A 12,507-nucleotide genomic window follows, 5' to 3' on the forward strand; every position below is an offset into this window, starting at 1 on the left:
AATTAATTTAATTTAATTTAATTTAAAAAAATGATGTACTCCCAGCTTTAAAAAAGAGAGACAGAGAGAGAGAGAAAAGGGAGAGAGACAAAGCAAAACAATTTGAAAAGCCACACGGAATGAAAACGTCCCAGCGCCCCCATCTGTGAGCAGACCCAGGCGGGTGCAGGGACGCCTGGCGCTAAGGGACCTCACCTTGGCCCCGAGGAAGCCCTCGGAGAACAGCATGATCTCACAGATCTGCTGCAGGTCAGGCACAATCACCACCACGGGCCGGAACAGGGCCTTCACTGACTCGGGCAGTTCCGTGCGGCCCGCGTAGCCGGGGTTCATGGTGATGAAGATGCCCATCCTCGAGTCCAGGGAGATCTCCTGCCCTTCAAACTAGGGGACGAGAGGAAAGGAAGGAAGGATTATGCTGCTGGCCAGCCTACCACGGGGCAAGGAGGCCTGGGGAGCCGCATGGCTCTTCCTTTCATGGGTACAAGACAGACACCCCCATCTGTCTCTTGCCCTTTCCCGGTGATAAATGCAGAGTCCTCGTGCTTACGGCCTCAATGTTCTGGGGTGCCAGCCTCAGCCGACCCCCAAACTCTGATGTGAATCAAGGGTCTGTCCACTTGAGAAGTAGCTGATGTTGGGAAAGTGTGCAGCCGGGGGTTGACTCGAGGCACTGTGTGACCTCCAACAGGCCACTTACCCTCTCTGAGTCTCTGTTTCCTTCTCTGCAAGGTTGTGGCCGTTAAACGAGACAACATAGTCCAGAGCACTGAGCCCACTGCTTCGCACAAAGTGGATTTTCTTCATGTTAGCTGTCACTTCTCTCCCCATTCCCACCTGCATGCTGGTCTGGCTGCCTGGGTGTCACCTGGACCCTTCCAACAGAATCCCACCTCAGCATCCTTCAAGAAACCAGCCTTTGTCCTCCAGGGGCCCCATGGACCAACAAAATGCAGAAATCTCTATATTTTGAGTCTCTTTAGCCTACAGTTGAATTTCAACTGTCTTAACTTTCCTCTCTACTAAGATTTTACTATTTTATTTCTTTTCATGGTCCACCAGAGAGACAGACGACAGATGTTTTATTTTTATGAGGCACAGGCTGCCTCAGTGACGAGAGGGCAGCCCAGCCTGAGAGCTGATGCTCCGCAGAGATGGAGACTGCTGTCTTGTCTCTCAAGTCTGCACTGAGACTACACTCACCCACGCCTCAGTATCTCATGTGAGTCCCAGATCAACCTCTGGAGACAAGACACAGTCCTGCTCTTAAAAACACAGGCTTCTAGGGACTTTCCTGGTGGTCCAGTGGTTAAGACTCCACACTGCCACTGCAGGGGGCGTGGGTTCTGTCCCCAGTCAGGGAACTAAGATCCTGCATCCTGCATACCACACAGCATGGCCAAAAACACAAAACAAAACAAAACAGCTTCTAGAAACCCAACGCATTGCAGGCTCAATATGTCTCCCATAGAAGTAGTAAGCTCAGCCCTAAAATGTTTCAGAAGAACTAATTAATAGAAATCCATCCAGAATCCTCAAATGTTTAACAGTACCCAGTTTACATAATCTCTTGACCACGAGCCCTGAGGTCCAGGAAGAAAGCAGGTGGGGTGCAGGGCCACAGAGGTGTCCACAATGGAATCCTCACCAACCCATGCTGAATCTGGGTCCTGAATCTCCCAATGAGGCTCTGTGGGGCCTTGGAGGATGTACAGTTGTTTTCAGGTGAAGGAGAAAAAAGGACAATTCCAAGCAGATAGGGATGCATATGGTGTCCCAGGGCATGGAATGTCTGTGGAGCAAGTGGCATAAAGTGACAAGTGTTCAGGGCACGCAGGGGCAAGGACAGTGGCCGGAGAAGCAGTAGAGCAAGCTGGGATCACAGTGTAGGGAAACGGTCCAGCCATTCTGGTCCCTGTTGTCAGAGAACTCACTCTGGGCTACCTAAATTACATAAGGTCCTGTTACTCCAAATTCTCAACCAGTTTAATCTGATGTAACTTCATACAGACATCCCAAACTTGAGTCTACAAATGTATTGTTGGACGGGGAGAGATTAGTAAATTCTCAAAAAATTTTTAAGTTTGCCTTTTCACTTTGGTAACAACCTTAATAATCTTCCTCATTATAATGCCATAATTTTACCAAGTACAAAGGCAAATTTTCTGGTTCACTGTGATAATTTCTACGGAAGATCTTTTGATTGAATGGAATGTTGATTTTTCTTTTTTAAATCATTTTTTCTCAAATTTGGGAAGAATATTTTTTGACCTTGAAAGGGGGTCTTACACATCACTTATTTGAGAATCCTGCCCTACCCGTCTATAACTATTAATCACATGTCTGGAATTATTTTGAAGTTCTTAGACTACTACAGTCCTTAATTATCAAAGATGTTGATAATTTGGGGAAACCCAATCATCTCCATTTGAAAGCAGAAGTTGGGCAAATGTTCATCTAGGGGGAACCTGGTCTGGATAGACGACTGTCCACCACCTGATATTACGGCACGTTCCCAGCCTGGGGACATGATCCGGGCTGGCTTCACACTTATCCTCACCTGGAACCTGGTTAACTGATGGATCAGAGCGTTTCGGATCGTCTGGATCTGGGACGAGATGACGGAGAGCACGGAGGCATCGATGCGATTAAACTCGTCAAAACAGCCCCAAGCCCCACACTGAGCAAGGCCCGAGAAAACCTTCCCGACGGCCTAGGATGAAAGAAGTGTCAGGACAAGGGCAATTTTCATCTTGAAAACTGCAAGCAATCTGTGTATGGATACCATTTTCTAAATTAAAAGCAAACGACAATCAGAACCTACTGTAGAGCACAGGGAACTCTACTCAGTGTTCTGTAGTGACCTAAATGGGAAAGGAATCCACAAAAGAGGGGATATATGTGTACGTAGAGCTGATTCACTTTGCTGTACAGCAGAAACTAACACAACATTGTAAAGCAACTATACGCCAATAAAAAATTTTTAAAATAAAAAAAGCAAATGACGCTCATCAGGTTGGCAGAGAAGAGCCACCCCACTAGTGGGTCTTCCCGGCAAGACTTCCAAGGCCTCTCGTGGGCCAGCTCCCACTCATAGGATTTCACAAATTAAGGATTTTTTAAAAAATTTGTATTGGACTATAGTTGATTTACAATGTTGTGTTAGTTTATGCCATACAGCACAGTGAATCAGTTATACACATACATACATACACTCTTTTTTAGATTCTTTTCCCATATAGGCCATTACAGAGTATTGAGTAGAGTTCCGGGTGCTATACGGTAGGTCCTTACCAGTTAACTAGTTTATATAGAGTAGTGTATATATGTCCATCCCAACCTCCCAATTTATACCTCCTCCCCTTTCCCCCTGGTAACCATAAGTTTGTTTTCTACATCTGTGACTCTATTTCTGTTTTGTAATTAAGTTCAGGGATTTCACAAATTAAGGACTTTAACGTAAAAACCCAGATTTCTGGCTTCTCTTGAGATGTTGGAAAATCTAACAACACTGGGTCCACTTTTCCAAGTGGCAGCAATTGACCTAAGCTCAACAGCGGCTCCCCTTTAGATGGAGCTTTGCTTTCCAGTTGGCCACAGTCCCTACCACTCTCTATCGTCTGTCTGCTGCTTTATTCATTTACACTATCTAGCTGACTCCAGTGGGCATTTAGTTTGGGACTCTTGCTCTACATGCTGCTAACAAAGAGATACAGCCAAGTTCCTAGACTGTGATGGTGAAACGTTTCCTACTATGTTCCTCCAGCTGTCACCATGTCATCTCATGGAAGCGTATGAGGTGAAATGCCTTCCCACGCTGTCCCCCTTTTAGCTCTCTGCCTAAGAAGACTGTACCAGAAGTGACGCCAGGGCCTTACTTTGTAATCCATGCCTTCGCCGCAGTTGGTTACAACACAGAGCAAGCCCAAGGCTTTGGCCAGGTCCTTGGTGGTCTCAGTTTTGCCAGTACCTGCTGGGCCAGCAGGGGCCCCACCCAGATACATGGACAGCGCCTGTTAGAAGCCAAATGCAAAACATACGTTGTCTGATTCACGGAAAGAAACAGGTGTCAATTCCCAGTTTGTGACAGTCTATGCAGGAATATATAAATGGCAATGCACCAGTTCACACTCACCTTTTCTGACAGTCACCATTTTTTTTAAGTCTTCATTGAATTTGTTACAATATTGTTTCTGTTTTATGTTTTGGTTTTTTGGCCCTGAGGCATGTGGGATCTCAGCTCCCCAACCAGGCATCGAACCTGCACCCCCTGCATTGGAAGGCGAAGTCTTAACCCCTGGACCGCCAGGGAGGTCCCTGACAGTCACCAGTTTTAACATTTCTTTTCTGTCTTTCTCCGTTGACCTCCACTAACCACCGCCCACCCCGCCCCCCATTATATAGGAACCAGTGCACCAGGGACTCTGCAATATGCTGGACTCTGTACCCACCCTGAGGACAATGCCTAGCAGTTCCCAGAGCTGAGGCTCATGGAAACATAGACATCTGTGCAGGGAAGGATTAATTTTGCCCAAAGAAAGGTTTGGCCCTTTGTCTCTAGATCCTAGGAGCTGACCTCTAAGCCCTCAGAATGCCCTGCCTGAGAAGGGTGTCCTTGTTTATCTGGGGACCTTGGGCCACGCTAGACAGTCTAACAATGTGATTTACGGTGGGAGACTTGGGCCACATGGTATCATCAGGTCAACTTCCACAGGGTCTGGGGACTAAGGTCAATCATTCAGGGGGTCAGTCATCTCTGCATGACAAGCCCCCAGTTAAAGCGCTGGCCACCAAGGCTCGGTGGGCTTCCCTGGATGGCAGGACTTCACATGTGGGGCCACACAGAGCTGCCAGAGGAAATGATGCTGTCTGGACAGCTGCATCAGAGAGGAAACTGAAGGCTGGAATCTCCTGGACCCAGTCCTATACCTTCTCCTATTGCTGATTTTGATCTGTATCCATTTGCTGCGAAAACCATAACCATGACCATAATGGCTTTACTGAATTCTGTCATTCCTTTTAGCAAACTATTGAACCGGAGGGTGGTTTTAGGGGCCACCTGAACTTGAAACAGCCCAATCCCAAAAGGTGGCACGTAGGTCATATTCCAAATGGAAACTCTTTTATAGATTTTGAAAGTGTAACATCCCTTACTCTCAGCATTAACTTGCTGGGGCTGCCGTAACAAAGTACCACAAACTGGCTGGCTCAAAACAACAGAAATGTATTCTTTCACAGTTCTGGAGGCTAAAAGTCTGAAATCAAGGTGTGGGTAGGGCCACACTCCTTCCAAAGGCTCCAGGGGAGGATCCTTCCTGGCCTCTTGCAGCTTCTGGGGGCCCCAGGTGTCCCTGGCTTGTGGCCGCATACCTCCCGTCTCTGCCTCCATCTTCACATCACTTTCTCTGTCTCTCTGTGTTCTCTTCTCTTCTTACAAGGACATCAGTCACTGGTATTAGGGCCCTAGTCCAGGATGTTCTCACCCCAATCCTTAACTAATTCGATCTGCCAAGACCCTATTTCTAAATAAGGTCACATCCGAGCTTCCGAGCAGACCTGAATTTGGGGCAGGGTAGGGGACACTGGTCAACCCAGTACACCAGCACAATTACCATAGTCACCCTTAGAGAAAAACACATAACCCCAGGTGAACGATCACCAAGAGACCCAGGCTGCCAATCACCTGAGTGAGAGTCAGGTAAATCCGGTCCGTAAGGGGTGTGATAACCAGCCTCCCGTTCAAACCCATGTACTCGTAGCCGTAGCTGAAGGTCCCCGTGCACTGGCGGATGTTCAGCTCATCTGGTTCTCGGTCCCAGTAAAACCGCAGCTGACTTTCCCATTCGAACTCCTGGGCCTCGAGAATGCTGGAAGGTGAGCAACGGGGGATAAGTGAAGAGAGAAAGAGATGCAGCAGAAGGTTGACAAGGAGGAGGAAGGAGAGATGCTGAGAGAGGCCAGAGGACGACAAAAGACAGGTTTCGAGACGCCAGTGCCCTGGGCAGGTCCCTACCTGCCCCGTATGAAAGAGTCAACTATATCTCGGGCGTGTACGTCAATGATGAGGACGGTGTTGTATTTCTTTCTGTCGTTTCTGCTTAAGGACATGGTGATCCGAGTGACCAGCTCATCAATCTGCTGGTGCATCTTCTGGCCGTAGTTCTTCATGGCCTGCTTCTCCCCTTGCTGCACTTTGCGGAAGACATCTTCCACCTCCCAGGTCCACCACACCTGGCTGGCGGCCAGCACCACCATCCCTTGGTACAGGAGCATCCAGTCGACCCTAAGGGAAAAGTACACCTTCAACGAGATTTTCCCAGGATTGGGACCGAAAACGGTCCTGTCAAGAATCTAATTCTTTCAAAAGGAAATCCTGCTGTACACCGTTGTAAATTGGTACAGCTACTATGGAGAACAGTATGGAGCTTCCTTTAAAAAACTTAAAATAGGGCTTCCCTGGTGGCGCAGTGGTTGAGAGTCCGCCTGCCGATGCAGGGGACACGGGTTCGTGCCCCGGTCCGGGAAGATCCCACATGCCACGGAGCGGCTGGGCCCGTGAGCCATGGCCGCTGAGCCTGCGCGTCAGGAGCCTGTGCTCCGCAACGGGAGAGGCCACAACAGTGAGAGGCCTGCGTACAGGAATATAAATAAATAAATAAATAAATAAAAGATTAAGGCTAATTGTTAAAAAAAAAAAAAACTTAAAATAGAGCTACCATATGATCCAGCAATCCCACTCCTAGACATATACCCGGAGAAAACCATAATCCAAAAGGATACATGCACCCCAATGTTCACTGCTGCACGATTTACAATAGCCAAGACATGGAAGCACCCTAAATGTCCATCAACAGAGGAATGGGCAAAGAATATGTGGTACATCTTCTACAATGGAATATTACTCAGTCATAAAAAGAATGAAATAATGCCATTTGCCGCAACATGGATGGACCTAGAGATTATCATACTAAGCGAAGCAAGTCACACAGAGAAAGACAAATATCACATGACAGCACTCATATGTGGAATCTAATTTTTTAAAAAGATACAAATGAACTTATTTACAAAACAGAAGCAGACATAGATATCGAAAACAAACTCATGGTTACCAAATGGGAAACTTGTGGGGGAGTGATAAATCAGGAGCTTGGGATGAACATACACACACTACTATATGTAAGACAGATAACCAACAAGGACCTCCTGTATAGCTCAGGGAACTCTACCCAATATTCTGTGATAACCTATATGAGAAAGGAATCTAAAAAAGAATGAATATATGTATATGTGTAACTGAATCACTTTGCTGTACACACTAAAACTACAATGTTGTGTAGACACAACATTGTAAATCAACTATGCTCCAATAAAATTAAAATATTTAAAAAAGAATCTATTTCTTTCACACAGATGGCCAACAGGCACATGAAAAGATGCTCAACAATGCTAATTACTAGACAAATGCAAATCAAGACTGCAGTGAGGTACCACCTCACACCGCTCAGAATGGCCATCATCAAAAAGTCTACAGACATAAACGCTGGAGAGGGTGTGGAGCAAAGGGAGCCCTCCTGCACTGTTGGTGGGCTGCACCAACTCCGCAGCATGTGGGATCTTCCCGGACCGGGGCAAGAACCTGTGTCCCCTGCATTGGCAGGCAGACTCTCAACCACTGCGCCACCAGGGAAGCCCACGAGTCATTATCTTGATGATGGACAATTAATGGCAAAATACATTTTAAAGAATATTTAAAACAATAAAAAGTATTTGGCTTTAATGTCTTGTGTTAAAATTGTGCGGTGCCTCTAAAACCTAAATAGTATGTATAGTTATGGTCCCGACACACAAGAGAGATGTAACAAAGGTGATGGAGGTCCAGAGGACGGTACTGAAATGAACAAAGATGGATCTTGCAAAAGGCAACAAACCTGGGAAGTAGGAAATCAGGAGAGGTGGAAACACTAAAACCAGAGAAAATAAAGTGGTTCAGGGCAGAGCTAAGATGAACATGATGGTGTCTGGCAAATCCCAGGACAGCGGGTGTGCTCTGGGGCTACATACAGCTGGGCCTTCCCTCTCAGTGATGCTGAAACATGTCCGCTCAAGTAAATCAATCTTATCATTTCAGTGACTCACCCCCGTCATTAGGAGCGACAAGTTCGCTTTAGCAAAGGGGTATTTAGGTGAGGAAAGGGTGGCTCAGACATTTCCCAATTAATCAGGTTGAATTCTCTTAACTCTGTCTTCCACCAAACACACGTTGTCACACATAGCAACACCCTGGCTAAGTAGTAGTTATGAGGCAAATAAAATGAATAAATGCAGATATAAAATTCATACGATTTGGGAACGTTGCAGAGATTTTTAGATATTCCGCGATCTCTGCTTCTGAAGGACAATGGTTTCTGTCTAGTTCGGTTTTGAAACAGCATCAAGCACAGTGATGAGCCCAGAGCAGGAATCCAGTAAACGCTAGTAAAATGAATGAATACAGCCCATGATGGGTTAAGGCCACCTCCTATCAGCTCATGAGAGGTAACTGACAAATATTCAGGAATTTTGCAAGCGGGGTGTTAAACTTCTTACCATTATTCCATTCAGCTTTTTTTTTTTTTTTTTTTTTTTAAATTTTGGCCATGCCGTGCAGCTTGCTGGATCTCAGTTCCCTAACCAGGGACCGAACCCAGGCCCTTGGAAGTGAAAGGGTGGAGTCTTAACCACTGGACTGCCAGGGAATTCCCTCCATTTAGCCTTCTTGAAATCAGACATGTGGAGTATTTACTAATGCTTGAGTATTGGGAAATGCTCTACAGCAAAGCTTTTTTCTTCCCAGAGAGCTAGTTTACTAATACACCACTGAATGTATGTATGTATATATGGACACCTGATTACATAAAGAGGTAAACCAATTTTTTTACATGGTGCAGAACCTAAGAAAAAGCAGGATCCTAATCAGACAAATATTATGCTCTGTTCTAATAATTTATTTAAACAGACATTTTCAGTTTGCAAAATCAAAAAGGCAGCAAGCGAAACCAAGAGGACAGTGTTCTCATAATGATAAAGACTTTATGTCTGCATAAAGGCCCTGCCAAATATACAACTCTCCTGGAAAGTTATCCAAAGATGCTTTACGGGCTTTGAGTTCGGCCCTCTTAGCCACTAGGACCAGGCATGGTTCAGCTCAGTGCTTGGAAGCTTCTAGGCCACAAAAATCAAAGAATGATTGAAATTCATCAACTACTTTAGAAACAACTTTACCCATTAACCTACACATAGAATCCACCTTAATGAACACCTGGTTTCTGGTGGGTCACTAGGTTCAGAACACCTGAGTTCAGAATCCCCTGGGATATTGTGAAAACCCAGATCCCCGGGCCCCACCCCGAGAATTTCTTTTTTTTTCTAATATTTGTTTGTTTGTTTGTTTATTTTGGCTGCACCCAAGTCTTAGTTGCAGCACGTGGGATCTTAGCTGCAGCATGTGGACTTCTTGGTTGCAGCATGTGAACTCTTAGTTGCGGCATGCATATGGGATCTAGTTCCCCAATCAGGGATTGAACCCAGGCCCCCTGCATTGGGAGCATGAAGTCTTACCCACTGGACCACCAGGGAAGTCCCTCGAGAATTTCTATTGGGGCAGGTTTGGGATGGGGCCCAAGAATATGCATTTCTAACAGGCTCCCAGGGACCCTGATGCTGGTGGTCCGGGGACCACACTTTGAGACGTGCTATATGAGGTGATCCTTACAGGACAGATATGCATCAGCTTACTTTGCCACGGCAGGAAAAGAAAACCTCATTTGAAATGTCCGTTGATCTACCCCAAACCTTGAAAATGGATCCATTATGACCATAAATATGATAAAGTAACACACAATCACATTTACAGTCTTACCTGGTTCTGTCTTCACAGTATCTAAAGATAGCCTCCTTGGTAATTAGCCTGTTAGTTCTTCGCATTTCATTCAAAATGGCTGTCATCCAGTCCTCCACGCGCCCCTCGGCCCGGATGATCTTCCGGAACTCCATGACCTCTCCTTCTGCTGAAATCATGGCAGACACCAGTTTCTCTCCACTGTCCCCGTCATTAAACCTCAGCAGTGATATGTTGTCGTACATCTGCAATACAGTGGGAGAAGCCACCCTGTAATACCTTCCCTGGGTTCTGGAATCAAAGAACAGCCTGCAGTGCCTCATCACACATCAGCGCTGCCAGGATGCCAGCAACAGCATCAGAGACCCCATGCTAAATAGATGTCCATTCATTCCATGACAAACGTCCATTGGGTACTTTCGCTTATCCTGAACTATGCAAAGGTCGGTGGTAGATTAAACAAAAAGAAAGAAAGAGAAGACAGACTGCCCCCCAACACACACACTTGAGATTCTAGGGTATATGCTGATATGGAGAGGTCTCTGGATATACGGACCAGCTGAAATCAGCATTAATCGAAGGAAAAGTATTGCATTAAGTACTTGATCCTTAGTGCTTTATTTGTTTGGAATAAAGGAATTGCTCGAAAACACTGGTTCTCCACCACGGAGGATTTTGCCCCCAGGGGACACTGGGTGCCGTCTGGAGACATTTTTGGTCGTCATAGCTGGAGAGGGATGCTCCTGGCATCTTTTGGGTAGAGGCCAGGGATGCTGCTGAACATCCTACAATGCACGGGACAGCCCCCCACTCCCACCCCCGACACACCCTGGGAGCCCTGGGGGGCCGACCTTGATCATGTGCTCCTGGACGCAGAGGGGGTCACTGTTGCCCAGGATGCTGAGCAACTCCTCATCAGAAATGAAGAAGAACCTGGGGAAGGCGTTCCTCTTGGAATCCAAGTAGTCGTTCAGGCTCTTCTGGCACTTCTCCAGGCCCTCGCTGATGTTCTGCAGCTCTCTGAGGCGGTTCGGGGCCTCACAGCATCTCTTGATCACAGGGTCTTTCAAGGTCTCGCCCATGATCTGGACAAAGTCAAGAGGACAGCTGTCAAGCCAGGGAAGCAGGAGCCCGGCTCCTGTCCCGGGTGGGCATTTGCCAGGGTCCAGGCACAACAGAGCAAACCCGACAAACCAGAACCCCCACCTTCAGGGAGGCCAAATTGGCAAAAACTGTTAAGTGTTTAAATAAGCACCTTCAGGGACTTCCCTGGTGGTCCAGTGGCTAAAACTCCACTCTCCCGATGCAGGGGGCCCGGGGTTCAACCCCTGGTCAGGCAACTAGATCCCACGTGCCGCAACTAAAATCCCACATGTGGCAACAAACATCCCACGTGCCACAACTAAGACCCAGCGCAGCTAAATAAATAAACAAATAAATATCTATTTTAAAAATTCAAAATAAATAAGTACTTTCTAACGTACTATATATACATAACTTACTTAATTCCGATGTTTATTTTTTTTTTCCATCTTCCCGCTAGAAGGTCAGCTGCCCTGCATAGAGATCTTTGTGTCTTTTGTTCAGTGTTTCCCCAAGTGCCTACAACAGTGTCTGCACACAGCAGACCCTCCATCAGCATTTGCTGGATGAATAAAGCCAGCAGTTTCACTCTGAGCAATTTGTATGCACCTGAATATTCCCTACTCTATATAATGGCAAAAACATAATGATAAGAAAGGAAAAGAAAGAAAAGGAAATAGCCTAAATGTCCAATGAGAGGGAATTAGGTCAAAATTTGCTGTGACAATTTAGATGTTTACTTATTGAAATATATGATGAGGCTGTTAAATTTTAAAAAGTTCATACTGATAAGAATGATCCTATTTCATAGAATAATTACATATTTATTGATATGTTTACATAGGAATTAACAAATTCTGGAAAGATACATGTTGAACTATTGTAATGGTTATCTTGGGCGTGAGATTATAGCTATTTTTTCCTTTCTTTCTTTTTTTTGCTTTTTTAATGATGTCTAAGTCCTTCTATAATGAATAGGTATCTGTTGCATAATTTTTTTAAGTTTAAAAAAAAGCTTATGCAGATGGATAAGAAAAAAAATCATAAACTCTAATGGACAAAAGAGATCCAAAACGTGAGCTGGCTGCCTGTAACTGGAGAATACAACAGCAACACTGAGTAGCAAAGTACCTGGGCTTTGAGGTCAGGTGGGCTGGGTGAAAATTCTTCCCCCACTAACGACTAGCAGCAGTGACCACTGGTACCACCCTTTCTGGAAGGACTTTAAAATGAGCATAGTCTTTCATGGGTAATTTACTCGTAAACAGTCTATCGTAAGATACCCTAAATATGGAAAAAACTTTAGACACAAACTGCAAATTATTTATGAAAGCAAAGAATTTCGCTTCAAATAAGATGTCCAGTTACTAGACAATAATCAACTAAATTAATGTCAAGCCACTCACCAGAACACATAAAGGCATTAAAACATTTTCTCAGATAGTTTCATAATATAAACTATGTTTCTTATAATATTAAGAGAAAATTGTAAGATAGGATTATATAAAATATCTTTATTAGTGTGTTTTAACCCATATACATAGAAA

General features: G+C 45.3%; 1 protein-coding gene across 3 annotated transcripts in view; it reads right to left on the reverse strand.

Moving 5' to 3' along the window:
- The window catches only part of DNAH10 (dynein axonemal heavy chain 10), a 148,158-nt gene that overhangs the window by 71,708 nt on the left and 63,943 nt on the right, over positions 1-12,507 (reverse strand). For all 3 annotated transcript variants that reach the window (XM_060118805.1, XM_060118803.1, XM_060118804.1), the window contains 7 exons: positions 10,729-10,962; positions 9,899-10,122; positions 6,014-6,283; positions 5,684-5,867; positions 3,879-4,013; positions 2,561-2,713; positions 196-384 (listed from right to left, as the gene is read on the reverse strand). In XM_060118805.1, the coding sequence (XP_059974788.1) occupies positions 196-384; positions 2,561-2,713; positions 3,879-4,013; positions 5,684-5,867; positions 6,014-6,283; positions 9,899-10,122; positions 10,729-10,962 (1,389 nt within the window). The remainder of the gene's footprint in view (positions 1-195; positions 385-2,560; positions 2,714-3,878; positions 4,014-5,683; positions 5,868-6,013; positions 6,284-9,898; positions 10,123-10,728; positions 10,963-12,507) is intronic.

The sequence above is a fragment of the Mesoplodon densirostris genome, chromosome 15 (genome assembly GCF_025265405.1).
Source record: "Mesoplodon densirostris isolate mMesDen1 chromosome 15, mMesDen1 primary haplotype, whole genome shotgun sequence".
In the NCBI taxonomy this organism is placed as follows: Eukaryota; Metazoa; Chordata; class Mammalia; order Artiodactyla; family Ziphiidae; genus Mesoplodon; species Mesoplodon densirostris.